Source organism: Trachurus japonicus, chromosome 11 (assembly GCF_045865225.1).
Source record: "Trachurus japonicus isolate A0001 chromosome 11, Traja_1.0".
NCBI lineage: Eukaryota > Metazoa > Chordata > Actinopteri > Carangiformes > Carangidae > Trachurus > Trachurus japonicus.
The window spans coordinates 23,561,886-23,582,144 of record NC_140917.1 but is presented as its reverse complement, the minus strand read 5'-3'; the positions used below and the strand labels follow the sequence as shown (position 1 = coordinate 23,582,144).

General features: G+C 42.9%; 2 protein-coding genes across 22 annotated transcripts in view; one reads left to right on the top strand and one right to left on the bottom strand.

Annotated features, from left to right (window-relative positions):
- Positions 1-4,401, top strand: part of LOC146978890 (triple functional domain protein-like) — a 106,267-nt gene extending 101,866 nt beyond the window's left edge. For 13 of the 18 annotated variants that reach the window (XR_015037132.1, XR_015037131.1, XR_015037127.1 and 10 more), the window contains one exon: positions 2,138-4,401. Coding sequence is in view for 10 of the 18 variants with exons in the window: in XM_085791946.1 (XP_085648072.1) it covers positions 2,138-2,689 (552 nt within the window). In the remaining 8 variants the exon portion in view is untranslated. The remainder of the gene's footprint in view (positions 1-2,137) is intronic. The other 5 variants (XR_015037133.1, XR_015037129.1, XR_015037128.1 and 2 more) reach the window with 2 other exon arrangements.
- A 4,463-nt stretch (positions 4,402-8,864) lies between these two features.
- Positions 8,865-20,259, bottom strand: part of LOC146978889 (growth factor receptor-bound protein 10-like) — a 57,600-nt gene continuing 46,205 nt past the window's right edge. For all 4 annotated transcript variants that reach the window (XM_085791938.1, XM_085791941.1, XM_085791939.1 and 1 more), the window contains 8 exons: positions 19,203-19,301; positions 18,893-18,970; positions 17,371-17,487; positions 16,779-16,845; positions 16,571-16,658; positions 16,089-16,182; positions 10,655-14,333; positions 8,865-10,620 (listed from right to left, as the gene is read on the bottom strand). In XM_085791938.1, the coding sequence (XP_085648064.1) occupies positions 14,187-14,333; positions 16,089-16,182; positions 16,571-16,658; positions 16,779-16,845; positions 17,371-17,487; positions 18,893-18,970; positions 19,203-19,301 (690 nt within the window). In that variant the 3' untranslated portion in view covers positions 8,865-10,620; positions 10,655-14,186. The remainder of the gene's footprint in view (positions 10,621-10,654; positions 14,334-16,088; positions 16,183-16,570; positions 16,659-16,778; positions 16,846-17,370; positions 17,488-18,892; positions 18,971-19,202; positions 19,302-20,259) is intronic.

The following is a 20,259-nucleotide window of genomic DNA, read 5'->3' as shown; positions in this document are numbered from 1 at the left end:
GAGTTTGATGAGGGACTGGGGACCTGTACCATTCACCTCTATTGTGTTCGCTGATCAGCTCGCGTCTCTTCGTGTCTCAAAACAGCATGCACCAATAATTAGTTAGTAGTTATTATAGTAGACTATCCACCTTATTCCTAGCCCCCATGATGCCTTGCGGGAATTATGGGGGCAACTTCCGGTGCGAACCGGAAGTCGCGTTTGTTTACATGCTAACAGTACGCGCTAATCCACTTTCTGCGAGCGTTAGAGACATAAAACATCACCTTTTACAACTCAAACGAGACAATATCATAATACCGCTGCCTACTAATATTGTGAGGTGTGAGAACGACTTAAAAAAGTGGCCAAAGATAAAAAGATAACGTACAGTAGCATATTTAGCTACTTGTTAACTTCAGTTGTTGAGGCAACGAGCTATCTGCTAGCTCTGGAAAGTTGCCTCATACACGGGTGCCCATAAAGTTGGAATAATTTTATTTTAAAACACATTCCTCTTTTATAAAGAAATGCATATGTGTGCGGGGGGGTCTCTCTCTCACTCTCATCTTTACTGTCTGCTCTCAGGGATTGTGTGTGTGTGGTGGTGGGGGAGTATTTTACCGTAGGTTCTCACCATGGCTCTATTATAAGACCACACACAGACACATCCGAGTGTCCAACCAACAAAGTTGTAGTAAAAAAAAAAATCCATTAGGCTATTTAGTTTATTTTAATCATAAAGACCTATACTTTTGATACAGGTGTGTGTGTCAGTGTACACAACGTTTACACGGAATGAAACAGTAAACATAAAATTATGATATAAAAATCCCTAAATGATACACTCAATTTTTATACATATTTTATACATTGACCCGGACATAAAACGGTGTTTTTTCCGTCGAAAAAGTCTGAAAAAGACGGGGGAGTCTTGTAGATTCGGGGTCTAGATATTTATGTATCTATGCAATTCAGCGGGTGACACCAAACAACGTCTGCCCAAGCAAGTCACAGCTTTTATTTCTCTCACACTCACACACACCAGTGTCCTGGAGAGATGCAGCCGCATCTGAGGGGACGACCGCGCGTGTGCGTGTGCGTGTGTGCGCATAGCGTGTGTTGCCCCTTCTCCACTACACAGTTACAGCTCAGCTCTACTCAACTTGGTTTAGGTTCTTTTAATCACAATCATAGTTTGTCATATTAAAGCGGGTTCGTCAGCACGGCGGAACAGCTGCACCGGAGCTGATCGCTGTCTCTCTAATCAATGAGCATTTTCCACCGACTCTCTTTTTTCTCTCCTTTCGTCAGCTCCAAACTCACTCTTCTGCACCGCGATTACGAACCGCAGCATGGTTTCAAACACAGCTGTTATTTAACTCATGTGTCAGAATAACAATAATCTCGAGGGAGGGGGGGGGGGGGTTCTCGTTACATTCATTACAATACGGACAACAACGGACGGCGCGCCCCCTCACTCCCATCACAACACACACACACACTCAGTGACTGCCTCTCTCCCGGTTCAGCCCCGTCCACTTCTCGGTCTCCTGCCCACATTACGTTGAAGGAGCGGACCTGTTGGTCTGAGTGGCCACGGTCCAAGCGGACCTGTTGGTCTGACTCGTCCAACACAGTCCAAGTCCTCCACCCGCAGCCCCCAGAAGCTGCAGACGGGTCAACCAAACAGCGCCACTCCCTCTTCACTCGAGCTGATTTTTTAATTACAAGTGCTCACCACCATGGATCAATAACCGATCTATTATCACTACATGAATTGCCTCATCTACCGAATTAACTAAGAAAACAGAAAACAATGTGAAAACTTTCAAATAAACCGCTAACAGTAATGAAGACCGCTAGCAACCACTGCTGTTAGCCAATGGCTCACTGCTACTTCCGGTGCTGACCGGAAGTTCCACCCATAACCGTTTCTACAGTAACGACCCCAGGAATAAGGTGGATAGGGATTATGGCAATAGGCAAATTTGCCAAAATGTTGAACTATCCCTTTAATATTGATAGTCAAGGTTTCAGGCTTCATGTTTGAAACAAACAGGGTTCCTCACAGTGAGATACTGGTCCTGACTGATAGATTGGGTAGATGTACGCTGAGTGGTGGAGGTTTTTAACTCTGTCTCTGTCCCTGTTCCAGCCTGAGAACCTGCTGGTGGCTCACAGCTCCAGCGGCCAGCCCACAGTCAAGCTCACAGACTTCGGTGACGCTGTGCAGCTCAACAGCGCCCACTACGTGCACCCTCTGCTGGGCAGTCCTGAGTTTGCCTCCCCGGAGTTGGTGATGGGAGAGCCGGTGTCGCTGACCTCTGACCTGTGGAGCCTGGGCGTGGTGGCCTACGTGCTGCTGAGCGGCGCCTCCCCCTTCCTCGACGAGAGCGCCGAGGAGACCTGCCTTAACATCTGCCGGCTGGACTTCAGCTTCCCCAGGGATTACTTCCAGGGCGTCAGCCAGGCCGCCCGAGACCTGGTCTGCCTGCTGCTGAGGAGCGACCCCGGCAGGAGGCCGCCGGCCGGGCTCTGTCTGCAGGAGCCGTGGCTGCAGGCCGGTCCGGCCGAGCACCGGGCCAGAGCCGAGGGCTGCCTGGACACGTCCCGCCTCATCTCCTTCATAGACAGGAGGAAACACCAGACTGACGCCCGGCCCATCGGAGGCGTCAGGAGCTTCATCCAAAGTCGCCTTCAGCCCTGAGTTTGAGATCCACAAAATCCAAACCAGCTCCCAGCCCGACAGCCCCTCCTCGGTCTGACCGGACCACAGGAGGACGACTGGACACAGGACAGCTCCGTGTCCACGGGGGCCGCAGGCTCCTTTGGAATTGAGCTTTGTGAATGTCTAGATGTAAAGAAGGAGAAACCATGAATGCTGATCTTATCCTCTTTCACAGAATGTTGATTTGTTAAAGTCCTGTCGTCCTTTTATCAGTTAAACAGACTTGATGAGGTCTTCAGCCAATCAGAGCCCTAGAGAACTGAGTTTTCACCCACAACTAAATTAATGGATGCCCTTGTCTACTGCTGCTTGCTGGATTCAACTCAACAGATTTTGTAGTTAAGTGAACAAAAATCTATTAAAAAAAAAACAAACAAAAAAAACTTTATGAAGTAATTTATTTTCCTTTGCAAGAGTTAAAGCTGATCAGAAGAGCCAGTTGATCGAGCCTTGACACCACTGCACAGATGCAGAGCTTTCAGGAGAAAGTGATGCTAATGAAGCTAGTGATAGCTCCCTCCCTCCTGCTGCTGCTCCAGAGGGACACAGACATTGTGTGTTTTTGCTCTTTTACACTCAAAGACATTTGAGATGCAGCCCTTTCTTATAGAAACAGTGTATAGAAAGGAAAAGTACTGTCTCTACGTTTCCAAGAGAAAAAAAAAAAAAAGAAAACAAACAAAATGCTCATCAGTTGAAAAAGTTGCTGTGCTACTTTGGACTCTGTAGACAGTGACCGAGCTTCTTGACTTCACTGAGACGTTTATACGTGCGATCAGAGCTTTTTGATGGCTGCGCTTACATAATGTACCTAATCTAAGATACCATGATGACCATGTCGCGAGTAACAATGCTGCACTGTCCAATCCGAGAAGAAACACTAGACATCCATCGTTTGCTTTTCCTAGAACAAACTTGTGTTGCGCAGATATGAGATGTTTAAGCCTTACCTTGTATATAGACGTCTGCCTTCTTCCCCCTCACATTCACAGAGGACTCCTGCCCTCGGACGGCAGGACGACGGACTGTCGGAGCCTTTTGGCGGCAGCGGTGGCTGCCGATGGGATGGGAGTGAATGTGAAAGGCAGAGGAAGACGAATTACTGTAAATGCACTCATTGTATGTTATGTTTGATTATCATGTGCAATGTTGCGGCTTTAACATTTTATGCAACTATTTATGAAGACATCTGTTGTATCTGTAATAAATCTAGAGAAAAGCATGTACTTGGTACTGCAAGCACTGCTGGTAGTTTGTGTTTATTTGATCTTTTGAGTGTTACGACACCCAGGCCAGCCCGCATCACAGGTCACGACCTACAATCACTATGCTTTGATCAAAAACTAATTGAACACTTTTTGTACTGTATGCCTCTGTAGTATTGGTACACCAAAGTTGCTCTAGCTTTATAGTACTTAATAAAATGTTTTATTGTGATTATGGTTCACTGGAGTTAGATAATCTATGACCGTGTCAAATGATTGTTTACACTAGTTGAGAACACGACGTTGGAGGAACACACTTACTTCATTTAGTCTCATGTGTAGTCTCATGTGCCCTCTAACACAAAGACGTTTATGCTGAATGGGAGATTGTGTCGCATCGTTTACTAATGGTGCTCTCACTTTATGTACAGATACTTGTTGCCAAAATATTGTCCTCCATAGATTTCTGTTCTTCATTTAGGGGGGGGGGACAAAACAAAAAATAACTACCCACAATAACGGCGACTAACAAATGGTTTTTAGTTTTATTAGTTTGCTTTCCTGTAAGGCCCAAAATGCAAGGTAGCCACGGTTTGAGACACACATTACTGCCAATACTGTGGCTCGGACTCTAGCAGGAACAGAAGTCACAGTCCTCTGTTACTTATATATATTTATTTTAAAGGTGTGCACACAGAGCGGTAGAGACAAGGAAACTTGGACTGGATACCTCAGTTTAGGGTTTTTTTGTTCTTTCATTGTTTGTCTTTTACTTTTTGTCATGTTTGTTTCCCGTGTCATAAATTACATGTTTGCTATTTTGTTTTTATGTTTTTTATCTTTGCATGTATATTTCTTTGTACAGATCATACATATTTTCACATGTAAATATTTTCATCTTGCCATCAGTTATTTGGAAATTAAACATAATGAACATGTATCCTGTTTGACATTTTTGTTAAAGTTTTTCTTTCTTTTTTTTTTTTTTTAGTTTGTGTTTTATTTCCATTTCAACAGTTTCAGTTAAACAGATTTTTATTAAAGCTGACAAAGAAACTTCAGTGAGAAGTGATATTTAGATCATTTGAGAAACTGATCATTTTTGCCTTATTCGATCATCCACTCAGTGATCATATCTATCTATCTATCTATCTATCTATCTATCTATCTATCTATCTACTGTATCTATAATATCTAGAATTTTAAAGCCAATGTCAATATTGATTCTTGAGATGATGAAGAGATAAACAACTCTGACAACTGTAAAATGTCCTCAGTTCAGACTAGTTATAAATGGAATCAACACACACAGAGAGCGTCTACAGTATGTTCCTACAGATCCACAGCTTCACTCCTGCTTGGACTATGAGTCTCTGCATCTTCACTGGAAAGATTAGTCCTATTCATTCACAACATATTTCCTCATATCAGGTGTTTGGATGATATTAATCCAGAGTTGTTATGCTTAAAAAATAAAAACAATAGGTCCCATAAGTCCCTCAATCCTCCAGATTTACTGACACAAACACACATCACTCACATTGTGTTCATTCTTACATTTTTTACTCCTCTAATAAAATAAGTCATAATTACGTTCAATTAATAAAGAATTTTAACTTTTACAGGTTATTGCCTAAATCAACACTGGCTGATCATATATTATCTGACTTTAACTCTTAGATATAAAGTTGGTGCCAACTGACAGGACTGACCACTGTCTGTGGTCCAGCTTTTCTCTGAAGTCCTCAGACAGTGACGTCAGTAATGTAAAGCAGTGGTCGTCCATCATGTTGCATTCAGGTTCTGCTCTGCACTGCCCTCGGGTGGCTCTGATGGGTGTGTAGCTTCTTGATGTTAGCTTCTTTTTTATCAAATGGCCTCGTGTCTTTGTGTAATAAGGCGGCTTCATCATCGTCATCATCACCCGTCTTGTCCTCTCACTTGACTTTTCCCTTTTAGTGCAGCAGATTAGTGAGACAATCGTTCACTTTGGTATAAAAGCATGAAATTTGGCACAGATACTCTCTTAAGGGTCACTTTTTGGGAAAAAGATGTTGGCCACGCAAAAATTCAAAATGGCGGCCATTTTTTCAAGATGTTCTGTATGGGCGCATGACGTCTGTCCGACTACCCATTTCTCCGACCACCCATTTCTCCGACTCCGACCATACATTTCTTTATTTTTGCGTCCATCAGTCCGACCTCCCACTTCTCCGTCTTAAGTAGCCCTAACCCTTAACCTTACCCTAAACCTAACCTCAACACTGTAGAATGGGTAGTCGGAGAAATGAGCCGTCGGACTTGTGGGCAGTCGGACTGACGTATGCTCCCCGTTCTGTATTTAGTCTACTAGGAAGAGGGGGGTATCATGTATCCCCTGGAAATATACTTCTAAACAGTGTTTCTAGATTGGAAAGAATGTGTAGAAAATGATGAGCTATGTTAAAAAGTTGTCAGAATGTCCCATGTATCATTTTTATGCAAATTAGTGCCGCCATTATCGGAAAAACCTAATTTCACTATATCTCAGCCAATATTGCAGATAACTGAACAAATAAGGTGTCTAGACCCATGTTTTGAGGGTCAGAGATCATAATAAAACTATTCATAAAGTGATCACATGTTAGTGGCATGCTAGTAAGCAAACCTAACCCTTTTACCAATTGCAAGACGCCAATATTGGAGATACCAAATAGACAGAGGTTGTTGTGTGTTTAATTAACCAAGGTTTATTTGGATCACACATCATAATAGAACTCTTGTTGATGTGACCACTCTTCTCTTTCCCATGCCAGATAAACAGTCAAGTAAATGGTTCTCCACTAGGCATCACTCATCATCGTTTTCACTGAAGTCATCAGAGAAGAAGTCATCCTCTCCTTCCTCTTTCTCCTCCTCTTCCTGTTCATGCTCTCCAGTGTCATGGGGATCAACCAGTGAAGTTGGTAGGATAGGGCCACAGGACCACACCTGTTTCAACACTCCTTCATCAGTCTTCATCCATCCCTGCCCCGTTGGTTTTTCCAGAATAGGTTCATCAGCTGGCTTGTACAAGGCGACACGGTAGTTCACACGTCGGCCATGTGGCTTCAGAGCAGAGTGGCATGGAGGAAGGCGAGCCACGTCAACCTTAGACTTGCAAGTGGGTGGATGGATGAAGACTGATGAAGGAGTGTTGAAACCGGTGTGGTCCTGTGGTCCTATCCTACCAACTTCACTGGTTGATCCCCATGACACTGGAGAGCATGAACAGGAAGAGGAGGAGAAAGAGGAAGGAGAGGATGAGTTTAACTCTGATGATTTCAGTGAAAACGATGATGAGTGATGCATAGTGGAGAACCATTTACTTGACTGTTTATCTGGCATGGGAAAGAGAAGAGTGGTCACATCAACAAGAGTTCTATTATGATGTTTGATCCAAATAAACCTTGGTTAATTAAACACACAACAACCTCTGTCTAGACACCTTATTTGGTATCTCCAATATTGGCGTCTTGTAATTGGTAAAAGGGTTAGGTTTGCTTACTAGCATGGCACCAACATGTGACCACTGTGAACCACTTTATGAATAGTTTTATTATGATCTCTGACCCTCAAAACATGGGTCTAGACACCTTATTTGTTCAGTTATCTGCAATATTGGCTGAGATATAGTGAAATTAGGTTTTTTCGATAATGGCGGCACTAATTTGCATAAAAATGATACATGGGACATTCTGACAACTTTTTAACATAGCTCATCATTTTCTACACATTTTTTTAAATCTAGAAACACTGTTCAGAAGTATATTTCCAGGGGATACATGATACCCCCCTCTTCCTACTAGACTACAGAACATCTTGAAAAAATGGCCGCCATTTTGAATTTTTGCGTGGCCAACATCTTTTTCCCAAAAAGTGACCCTTAGAGAGTATCTGTGCCAAATTTCATGCTTTTATACCAAAGTGAACGATTCTCTTGAAATATGCAATTAATCTGCTGCACTATTTTCATCCTCAGTTTATGAAAGCCTCATCGTGCACAACGCTGAGGTTCAGCATTGACCTTGGACTTTGAGGCAAATTAGACTATATTAGAAAATTAAATATGACATCAGCGAGTGTATGTGTAAAAGAAAGAGGAGAAGACACCAGAATAAAGGGGAGGGAACAAGAGGAGAAGAGAGGAAAATGCTGTGTACACTACTGCTGTGATGAATTATATGCTGGAGTTCCTTAGTTTTTAACTACAACCTGACTGGCCAAAATGTTTCCTTCAGAGGAATAATGGGAGGAGAGGAGGTGTGAGGGCAATGATGTGTGCAATCAATCAATCAATCAATCAATCAATCAATCAATCAATCAATCAATCAATCAATCAATCAATCAATCAATCAATCAATCAATCAATCCATTTCCTTTCAGTTCCATTGTAGAGTGATAGTAATAATAGCTTTCTATTTTTAAAAGGTAAATATTTCTACATTACTACAATTATAATCACTTTGGTCACTTTTAGTCGCTATAGTTACTTGTTCATCTGATTTTTGTGGTTGTTTGCAATATCTCAGAGAGAGGGGGAGAGAAGGGGTGGGAGGCCAATATGAAGTATTACATTAATATCTCAGCAGCAAGGTGTCAGTTCTCAGCTGTTTCCACAAAGATGTTTAGTCTGATCAAAAGTGCAAAATAAATAAATAAATAATAATAATAATAATAATTAAATACAAGAAGGAACATCTCAGGCTGGATTGTTATAGTTGTAGTTTTAAGTAGAGAACACAATGCACTATTTCCTGTAGCACACATTTTCAAGATTCAGCTTCAGTTCAATGATTTTATTAATAAGTGAGGAAAACATGTGATGTGACCTTTAATAATAATAATAATAATAATAATAATAATAATAAAAACACCAGGCAAACTCAATTTGTTATTACATGGATAGTAAAACACCATCAGTCCACACGTTTTGGTTTATAGCAATGTTGTCTTTTATTCTAATTTCCAATAAACACAGAATATATCAGTCCCTTATTTGTACAAAAATACCTGAACAGGATACAATGTAGATCCAGGAGCAAGAGTCATAATGAAGCAAAACACAGTGGGGGGAGCTGAATAATAAGAATAATAATGATGAAAAAAAAAAGATTACAGATCATTCGCTCTGTTTTTTTTCTTTCCCTGAAATGTTAATTTGCCTTCAATTTATGACAACTTCAACCCCAAAATTAAAACACAGCCAACATGGAGTCAGTTTTATTTGCACCTACACTGCGAGTCACCAATGTCGATGGGACTTTTATGCAACGTTGACCTGACGTTGGGATTTAGTTCCAGTAGGATTAGTTTTCACAGTCACAGCTAACTGTAAATGAACGCAGTGAGTGGACGGATGGCAACTAAGGACTTGTCACTCTTCAGAAACAAGAGGCACCTGCTGCAAGAATAGGCTTAGTTAAGAAAAAGAAAAAAAAAAACTTTGTTATGCACCTTAAAAATCAGAGTAAATGGACATAGTGAAATGCAATAATCCCCTTTAGCTACAGCGTATAATTATTTGTCATGAAAGTTGTACAAAAGCTGCTAAGAATATCCCCAAGGGTTGGTGTGTACTCTTGATGAAAACCCACTGATGTGTGTGTGTATGTATGTGCCTTTAAGGGCGCTATACATACGTTTTCTCACATGGTGATGGTTGGATCGCGGCCTCTGATCAGTGTTACCTAAGAAGCCATAGAGAAAGAAGCAAAAAAATTTGGCGCAGCTTTCCACCACCCAAGTCATGACATAACACTTCTTCTAATCTGATACAGCTGTTGACGCTAATGCCAGCTAAAAACGTACATATAGCACCTTTAAAGTTAACGGCCATCCAAACATTTGGAAAGATAACATTTGAAAACAGCGTTTTCTTGAAAGTAAACCTGTAGACTCGGATGTGACAGTCAGATGGAGAGTACGATCTAAAAGATGTAGTTGTGAAGCAAAATGGCATCAATGGAGTTGGATGCTGCCAGAGTTGAAGACTGTCAGCCTGTCAGCTTATATGCACAACTGAAATCCAGTTTGATCTCTTAAAATAAAAACAGCTTAATTTAATACTGTATATACTGTGGTATATTCTTTTATATATATATATATATATATACACACGTATATATGTATGTATGTATATATATAAAAGGTCATTTGTGGCAAACCAAAGAAAATACACAATAATGTCAATATACACACAATCAAATAATGGAAAAAAGGACAAAATAAATCATTCTTCATTTTACATGGAGTTATGAGCAAAAGCATAACGCCTCATAGTGATCTGTGACCTAGGTACAGTGTTAGATCTACGTCTTCTCCATAGCTTCACATACTTAGAAAACAAATGATACTGTACACTGGTATAGTCTTATACTTGGACTTGTGTATAGGATTGCATTGTAGCACAGTGATTAAAAATGGAGAGAGGAGGAGAGGACGGCGACTCGTCCCCCACTGACCCATAGCGATGTGGCTTTTTCATGCCTCTCTGACAGACAGGAAAGAATCCTCCGCTGAGGAACTGGGAATGCTGGGAATGCTGGGATACCTCCAGCCAAACTCTAGAAACCCTCCACTTGGCTTGACCTCCCCCAACCCACATGCAACCTCCCTCTTACTGTCTCTCAAAGGCAAGTATGATAACCAGCGGGGTTAGCAATCCTGAATAGTGAATGTAACAGTCTGTCCATCCACACACACACACACACACACACACACACACACACACACACACACACACACACTTGATTCACCACAGGGTCATAGCTTACAGGCTGGACACAGGTGGGACAGGGGGCGGGGGGTTCAAGCATTATCCAATCCCTGGAGAAGAGTCTGCCCTGGCTGACTAGAAAAGGCCTGACTGGTGGAGCGCAGAGCTCGTGAGTCCAGTCCAGTCACACGACTGACTGGTGGACTGGTGGACTGGTGGACTGGTGGACTGGTGGACTGGTGGACTGGTGGAGGCAGTGGCTTTGTGTCAGTGACAGTACTTAGAGAGTCTGGCCTGGGAGAGAGGTAGGGTACGGGTGAAGGGGACAGGGGTTGCGACTAAGCAGGTGTGATGTCACCGGAGCGAGAGACGCCAGAAGACAAAACGTCCTTGCTGTCGTCTTCCCAGGACTCCTTTCTTACTGTAGGCTATATTCCTCCAAATACACCTCTCACTTCTCTTTTAGATGAAGACAGTCAGGGTCAAGAATAAAGACAAAATTCTAGTCAGATGAGCTGTGTAAATGGACAACATATTTCTGTGGTACAAACATATGAGAATAGTTCACATGTGTTGGATGTCTGTAGAAAAATGAGCCTTCAGCTGCTTTTATCCAAGTCAGACTTGGCGAGTCTTTTGCCATTTCACCACTTGGGGGCGCCAGAGTCAAACACTATCCTCTACATACTGGCTTCAAGATGGATGTTTTTTTATTAATTAAGCAATAATAAAAGTCTCTCAATCAACTTTTATGTGAGACCAATGTTTCTAGTTCACCTGCCATGTCTCCTTTTCACTTCATCTCCCAGAATGCTTTTCATCAACTAAAGGAAAAAGGCATGAACATGTTGTTTTCAATCGAATATCTGCCTGCTCAGAAATCCAGCTAATAGTATCGCAAAAAAGGATGCAAGAAGGACAAATTTGTTGATTTTCTTTTCTTTGTAAAAAAAAATCAGTGAATTGTTTGCTCTTTGTGAAGTAAAACATGTCCAATGTAAAAATGTTCATCCGAAAGCTTTTTTTGTCTGACCGATCTGTAAATCATCTCAGATCTAAAATAATCCACGAGCACCTGTACGTTCTCTTCCTGACAACAGATCCAATGGTTGTGATGCATTCTGGTCCATGGAGGCCACTGCTGGTGCAGAAACAGCTCTCTAATTATACAGGCTAACTCATCTGTCTCTGCGCAACTGTCGTTCAAGAAATTAGCCCTTACTGTTCGTCTCTTGAGGAACTGACACCACAACCCAATGTTAACCCCTGATGGTACCAAACTCCTGCTGCAGCTGCTGCAACTATCTGGAGACGATGTCACATTTTAGCCAGTTATCTGCAGAAATAGTACAGCACCAAATAGAAAAATGGAGCTGGAGATGCATCACCAGTACCAGTTTGTGTCGATTTTGTACTAGGAACATTTTGATACTTTTGGAAATACACTTTCCTGTTGAGATGAATAGGCCTACCAGTCTCTGTGTGCCAAGTATGAAGCTACAATCAGAAGCTAGTTAGCCTAGCTTAGGAAGCTTCTGCACTCAGCCAAGAAACAGTCACATAGCCACATAAGCTCCAGTAAAACCCCAAATTGTTGTTTTTACACTGAGGGTTTTATATGGATTAAACAAACCTGATGCAACATGTTAAGCAGTAAACTTTACAGTGTTTGCACCAGGTTAGCTAATCTCCAGCTGCTGGCAGTGGCTTCATGTTTAGCATCAGATAGGCTATTCATCCTCTCTGCTAACTCTTAGTAAGAGTATTTCCACAAACGTTGAACATTTTAAGCCTGTTACTGTACCTGCGTGGTAATACAGCTTTGCTTTCACACACAAGGCTCACAAGTTTCACTTAAGGCGAGTGAAGCTCACTTGACTGTGCATCGACACAGTCTGCTGAGTTCACGTTTCAAGTCATTTGTTCAAATCCATATATTCCATATTTAAAAACACACACACGTACACACACAAAAAAAAACGTCATGGGAGTGCTTTAGTTGATTTGTCTTTCCGGGGTCGAGGGAACAGTGGTCAGAATCCTAAAATGACAGCTCCAACGCATATCAAATCAGGATCATGAAATGTGCAAGCAGTGAGCTTAAAACAGATTCAGGAAAAAGAAAAATGACATTCAAAGACAAAGCCACCAACAGATTTAACCCTTCGATTAAAAAATTAAAAAGACTCAAAATGGTAGCTTGGGGGTGGACACATTTTTCAGGAGTCTCCCTCCTCTTCCTCGTGGTCTTGAAATGTTGCAGTCGGTTTGAGAGCACATTTGTTTTTTTGTTTTTGGCATGGTGTGGTCATGCTGGTACGAGCCGCACGTACATCCAAGATGTTCCCAAACCTTTCTGAAAGGCACTGCATAATCAGCCATGGCTCTCTTCTGCTCTCACGCCACTGTAATCCAATCAGAGCTGGTGGAAATTCACATGCATGCTATTCAGGAGGGCGGGCAGGAAGGAGGGAGGGAGGGAGGGGTGATGGAGGAAGAGGAGGGTGACGAGCGGAGAGCAGGCAGCTTCATTTAGCTAGAGAGAACAGCTGTCTGTCCGCCCGGGAGTGCAAAACTAGTTCTGCATTGAATCAACAGTAATCAAACAGCATTAAAATGACATCAAGTAATCAACTCTACAAGAGAGGCTTGTTAAAGCCTTCCTGATAAACATTCCTCTGTCCTTTCAACAAACCCTCGCCACTGCGCTGCTCATCCTGCCTTCAGCTACTTCTCCTTTCTCTTTACCACTTTTCTTTTTCTCTGAGCTTGTGTGGAGGCAAGATTTAGGGTGGGGGGTGGGGGGTTGCGCCAGGGCATTGTGGGATAGGACACCACAGAGACGCTATGTAAAGTCTGCTCGGGTGCTGGGAGGGGCTGGTGGTGGTGGGGGGGGCAGGGTGTCAGCTTATCCAGACTGGACTGCACAGGTTGAGAAAACTCCTGGATCGAGTTTGATAAGACCCAGGGAAGTTCCCGTCCATCCCTGATGATCGATGAGGAAGTAGGAGGGTGGCACTCCCCACCCGCCTCGGTAGTCGGGGGGGTCGAGGGTGGGGCGGGCACCACAGCTTATCAGGCCTGGAGGATGGGGAGGGGCTTTAAGGGAGGGATCCGTCCGAGGGACCTGCAGCAATCCTGCTGAACAGATCTTTAGTTCTCTTTGCGTTCTCTTTCAACGACTGGTCTCTCTCAAGGGTCAGAACAGCAATGACAAATCAACTGAGTCTCCATGACAACATTGCAGGAGGCGGGCAACAATCTGCGACACTTGGACTGTCCAAACGGTTCCCATATTCAAACATCCAAACGGCGGTAAGGCGGAGAGCGGCGCATCACACCTGCAAAGCCGTTCTCCTGCTGAGTTGTTCACATCCCCCAAAGACCTGACTGAACCTTTTCTCTGTCTCCTCCGCCTCGCTGCTTTGCTGAGAGAGGGGCAGATTGGGGAAGGAGGGTCAGGGTCTCAGGGTGAAAGGTGTGCAAAAAAAGGGTGGAGGTGTGTGTGTGGGGCTGGGGGTTTGTGGGTGCAGTGTCACAAGGCCACGGCGGTGCAGGGGTGTTTGAGCTTGCAGGGCAGCACTCCTCTGTTGAGCTGGTAGAACTCCACCAGGTGGATCAGGTCGGTGAACTTGGTGGCGCCGTCGTCGAGGCTGAAGAACACCTGACCGTCCTCCTCGCACTTCACACAGCAGCCAGAGGGAGGAGAGGGAGCACAGTCAGCCATCACATGACCCCAACACCTCTTCATCAGTGTGAGCTACTCAGTACGTTTACATGAACGGCTAAATCGAGTTATGCTCATAGCTCGATTAAAGCGTCTAGTCTGACTTCTGTCCTCGTCCCAGTTTACATGCAACGGGGAAAATCGAAGAACTGACGGTGTGATCCTCCTCAACATAAGTGGCGATATGTGTCGTTCCAGAGGGTTAATACGGACCGCTTTCTGTTGACTTTTCTGTCACCAAGTAAAAAATGGAAATAAATTACTTGGAGTTCTCTACTTCAGTTCCTAACTGGACCTGCCGGTCCAAGCCGGGTTTGGACCGGGATCAGGCTGAAAGTAGCCTAAAGTCCAGTGTTTTTCAACCTTGGGCTCGCCTGAAATGTCTATTAATTGATAGAAATTACTGATATATTTTAACCAATTACTATTCTTTTTTAAAAATTATGATTAAAGACACCACAACCAATCTTAAACAACTGTATCTATACTTTCATTATCTCGAATATAAATTGAGTTCAAATAAAATGCAGCATATAAAAATATCTGAGTTGGCGCATCTTGGGGTCAAAGAAGGTTGGGAACCACTGCTATAGCCTATAGAAATGACTCTGGTTGAGTCGGTCCATGGGTCCATTTTTAATAAAACACATCTTCTTGCTGGTTGCACTGTGTGAAATGCATTCAATCTGTGCTGACACAGCTTTTTAAAAATGTTTTCTTTGCAGGTTCGGGCCAGCTTCTGTGCTACTATCTTTACTGTTGTGAAGCATGCACACACATGCATTGTTCACATAGGCGTATACATGCAGAAGAAAATTGATTTCCAACCCCATTATCTGGGTCTTAGTCGGATTTGGAGAACTCGGGTATTAGTTGGACTCACGCGTTCACATGCACTTCAGTTGTCCAGTTATAGTCGGATTAAGGCAATAATTCTTTTTTTTTTTTCAACTGACATGTAAACGTACTGACTGACACAACAGGGAGAGGAGCAAACAGATGAAACATACACAGTAACAGAATATGTCAAAAACTGTTTTGTAGCCATGGTAACATCTATTGAATGGATTGGATGAAATATACGATATAGATACTTATGATATAGCCTACATCTGAAGAATCAGTTACGTACTCATCAGCTTCATCTCTACTTTGTGCAAATGATTGAAAACACAGTGAACATGTAAACATGAACAGTTTAGCATCCTAGCACTCTAATGTTTGCATTTAGTTCAAAGCTGTGCCTGAATACACTAAATACAGTCTCACAGAGCTGCTAGCATGTTTATTCACCATGTAGTGTTTGAAATTAAGCAGATGTCAAAAAAAGTTACTTTTGGTGAATAAAGCAAGACGTTTACCTGTGACCTTTGGGGGTAAATGTCAACATGTGTTTGTTGTAATTTGGGTAAACTGACACTTTCAAGCATTTCGAGTTGATTTCTGTACTGTGACATGATAAATTCAAACAGATGGCTTTCCTGGGAGGAAGGAATGCCACTCAGTTGTATGCTTTGGAGAATAGCTGAATGATAAAACTTAAAGATTCAGCTTTTGAGATGATAACTGTAGTTAAATACCTGGTGTATGACACAACCTAATTACAATGCATTCTGTAAAGGTTCTGAGAGTCAGAGTGGAGCAGCGATCTGCCTCTCTGTGCCTTATTGCACTGGATTGTACCAGTGACTGTTGCGTCATGTGACTGACCGGTAGGATCTGGAAGTGCTTGATCTTCTGGTGGTGGCACAAAGTGAGCACGAACGCCTTGGGATTACTCTGACTGTCCCGCAACAGGAATAACCTGACACACATATAAAGAGGGAGAGAGAAGGTGGGAAATGTTTCGATTATTTGATGAAAAATCTGAAATATATAACATTACTGAACCCCATTTCTCATTTACTCTGAGACAAACCTTATCTTAATCCACTGGGTAAAGGCAGTGTGTGGCTGTTTTTAGACATTTTAGAGATCTTAGCTTCTCTCTCTGCAGCGGTGATGTCTCTGTTTTTAAATTTTTCATTTATACTGCACTACTTCTAATCTTCACTTGCAACCTGTTCTCCCATCCAATCTTTCAACCGTGTTTCACATGAGCAACATTTCTTCTGAGATGATGCCACATCAAAAGGAAAGTTCTTAAAACATCCTCTCAGTCTTCTTTCCTCGTAACCTATCTTTGTCCTTACCCGTCTACTTGGCCTTGTTGGATGATCATTTTGTGGGCCTCCTCTCTCATGATGCGTCCATGAAACCATACCTGTGTCCTGTGGATCACTGGAAGACAGACACACACTCACTGTTAGACGTTAAACTCCACATCGGTGCAGAGTGAAAAAGCCTTTCCTGGCTTATGAAAATAAAAAGCGTCTGTGTTAGTTGGGGAAGTGAGAGTACCTGTGCTCAGGGAGGAGGGGTGCAGGGGGCTGGGGCTGCCCAGCACATTCATACGCTGGCTTCGCTTCTGTGGGGAAGAAATGACAAACAACACATATCACATTTTCTGTATTGCTGGGTTACTGTTACTGTTGTGTTACAGCGAGGAAACACGCACACACAAACACACACACACACACAGTATGAAGTGAGCAGCTGTGCTCCGCTCTGCCTCTATAAGCTGTGATCTCAGCAACAGATAAGTGGAGCTGCTGTTCACTGAAATCTATTAAGAAAAGTGCTGGGGGGGAAAAGTAAATTAGCTCAAAATGGAGGATGGCTCATGCACACGCTTTCCAAGAAAGACATCACATTTATATACCAATTCCTTGTGCAGTGAAAACCCTCCATTGCTGTATGGTAGCAAGGCTCCTTCACTGAAACTTAATTATATAAAAGTGGATGGAAAGAAATCCTGTAAGTAACTAATATCATGGGTTCACTGTGGCACATTTGGGTCCTAACTTCATGTCTGTGATGTGAACTCATCCACTGTCTGAAGATGTATTCATCCCATTCATCCATCGTCTCTCCCTCTCCCTCCCCCTCTTACCCTCCAGGTCTGCCCCTCCTCCAGGGCGGCGCTCTGGGCCTCGACAGGGTTGTCGATGACGCGACCGGTCCGTCCGGAGAAGTCCATGGCCACCAGGGAGTTCTCAGATACACTCCGCTGTGAGGAGACGTGGCAGGGTGTGGAGGGGGAGGGGAGGGGAGGGGGGTAGGGGGGAGGGGGTACACAAGTAGTTAGGTGACGGGAGGAGGGGGTGGGCAAGGGTCAGAGGTCAAACAAGCCAGACACACTCACTGGGGCATGACAAATCCTGTCTGCACACAGACCCACTTCAGCCGACCCAACCAACGCCTCCCCTGGCTTTCTCTCTCCTGCTCAAATTATTTAAGGTTTTTTTTTTATTATTATTTATTAATCACTTAGACCTCAGCCTCCACTGGAAATAGCTCTTAAATATACTACTAATGCTTTTCAAAACAAAAACTGGTGAAAAAAAAGCACAAGTCAAGGATTAAAAATAACATAAGAAATCAGGGGACTTCAGTTTGGTCTATTTCAGACCAGTAATTGGCCTAATTAAATACAATAAGTACATTTGTTATACTAGCCCTAATGTCCAGTCCAAAATCATTTAAAAACAACTACATTGTTATATTAAATCAAATATCCACTTTTCTTTTTAAAACTTTGTATTTTGTATTTTCTTTCAAACACATTCTGGATCTATGGGAACACCAATCGTATAAAGATCTGTCATCATAACATGTGTATTATAGTAATTACATTTAGTGCTGAGGCTTCTGTCGATTAATCAACTGAGAATTCATTCATTCATTCTTTTGTATAAAACTGTTTATGAAACAGAAACTCCAGCTCCAGTTTTTCCAAAGTGAAGATTTATAAACCTAAGAAATGTTTTTCCAGTGTGAACACACTGTTCTGCAGCAGTAAGCTTACAGGACTACAAGTGTTTGAACAAAACTCACTCCGCAGGTCTAATGATCAAAAAGTACAAAGTTTGGACAGATTCTAGAGATTTGTCACTTATTTTAACGCACAATCTTTGCAAAGGAGCTTATGAAACTTTTGCCAACACCTCATGGTGTGATGTGATTAGTCTTAGTTTAACACAGCAAACAAATATGCAGGTCTCTCTGTTTACTCTGTGTTCAACCTTTTATATGCCCTGCGTGTGTGTGAACATTATGTAAATGTTCACCTTTGTAAATAACTCCGGGATAAGATGTTATGTGCCGGATGTACTTTTGTTATATCCTGCTCTTTGTTTAAATGAGCAGTCTGACCTGGATCTGGACCATAAGCCTTCCACTGCAGAACATACTCATACTCATAAGGTCAACAGCAGCAATGATCATTTGAATAGAAACTCATGTCAGTATTTGACAAATCCTTCTTATGCAAAACCGCAAGTCTTTGCTGTTGAGAGGAACACGGTGGTCACAGGGTGAACCAGTTTCCAGTTGACCGTCAGCTGACTACTGGATGGAACAGAGCAGGGCTGGAACACAGTGATGTCAGACAGAGAGAGAGAGTAGATCCTCACCACAGGCGCTGAGAAAGGTGAGAGGTTGGACTTCCTCTGCTGGGGGATGTTGTAGCTTTGATACAGTACGATGCCATACTGTGGAGGCAGGAGAGGAGAGACTCCATCAGCACGTGCTTTCAAACACCCGACAATTTAATTAACGTTCGCACTTCAACAAATGGAATTTAACCTCCTTATTAACTAAGTACCACTATACGTTGGGTGCCAATTAGCGGCATTTATCAACCATCTGTGAACTGTGCAGTAGCAAACCTCGCTCTCTTGGATTGAACGACAACTACACGGTGCTAGAGATGAAGGCAGTTACTTTGAGCAGTCTGAAGGCGGTCATCCAGCAGGTCCTGCTCTGCTCGTCCTCCGCACACAGCATCTTCAGCTCCTTACAATCGCTCCTCACTTTGCTGGGCTGTCAAACGGCAGACACAGTGGGGTATTACGTTAATGAGGTGCACATCATCAACGTGTGAGGTCTCTTTTGTGGTTTTCAGCAGTGATCATTTTCAGTATACAGAGTTAGAGACTCCCCAGGCCCAGACAAGTAACACCACAGTTGTCTTTATGATCACTGTTGCCTGAATACACCCTGCTGTAATAATGATAATAACAACATCAAGGCTAACATACTAATGTCTTACAGACCAAAATGACTGTGAAGTTAGTGTTAGCTAAAAGTAGCTGTAATCTCCTGGTCGTAGCTGATCAAATGAGGCTGTAGCAGCAAAATCTCTAAGTATTACATCAAACAAAGCTCTCATGAACTGTTTGTGAATCCATTACACTCATTCAACTCTTTAATGTGATTAATAGCTTGCAAGGTTTCAAAGGAAGCAGGTGATGGTTCAGATTAATGAGTGACATTTAATTAAAGCCTCTGACATTTATTGGATGTAAACAACAATATATTACAGGCCCACTAGCAAAGACTGTTCCAGCATCACAGTGCAGATTTTCTCCCTCCTCCTCCTCCAGTAACCAGAGATGTTAGACACACTGCTCCTTAAAAGCAACCCCTACTGATAAATTCATTTATGTTGCCATAGCAACAATCCAGCCACCCCCAGCAGCAAAGTAAAATCCCGTACCCAATCCTGCATCGTCACCCCCGCTGACAGCATCTGACATGCCGGTTGTCTAGTGTGTGTGTGTGTGTGTGTGTGTGTGTGTGTGTGTGTGTGTGTGTGTGTGTGTGTGTGTGTAATAGAGAGCTAAGGGAGGGGGTTAGGCAGGCCAGATTCCCTGTAGCATCCCAGCTTATCCGACTGTGCTTATCCCAGATCAGCAGGTGACCCACCACAGATAACTCCTGGAGTGGGACACACAGTCCTCCAACACACACACACACTGCACCAACCTCTGGAAGGAGA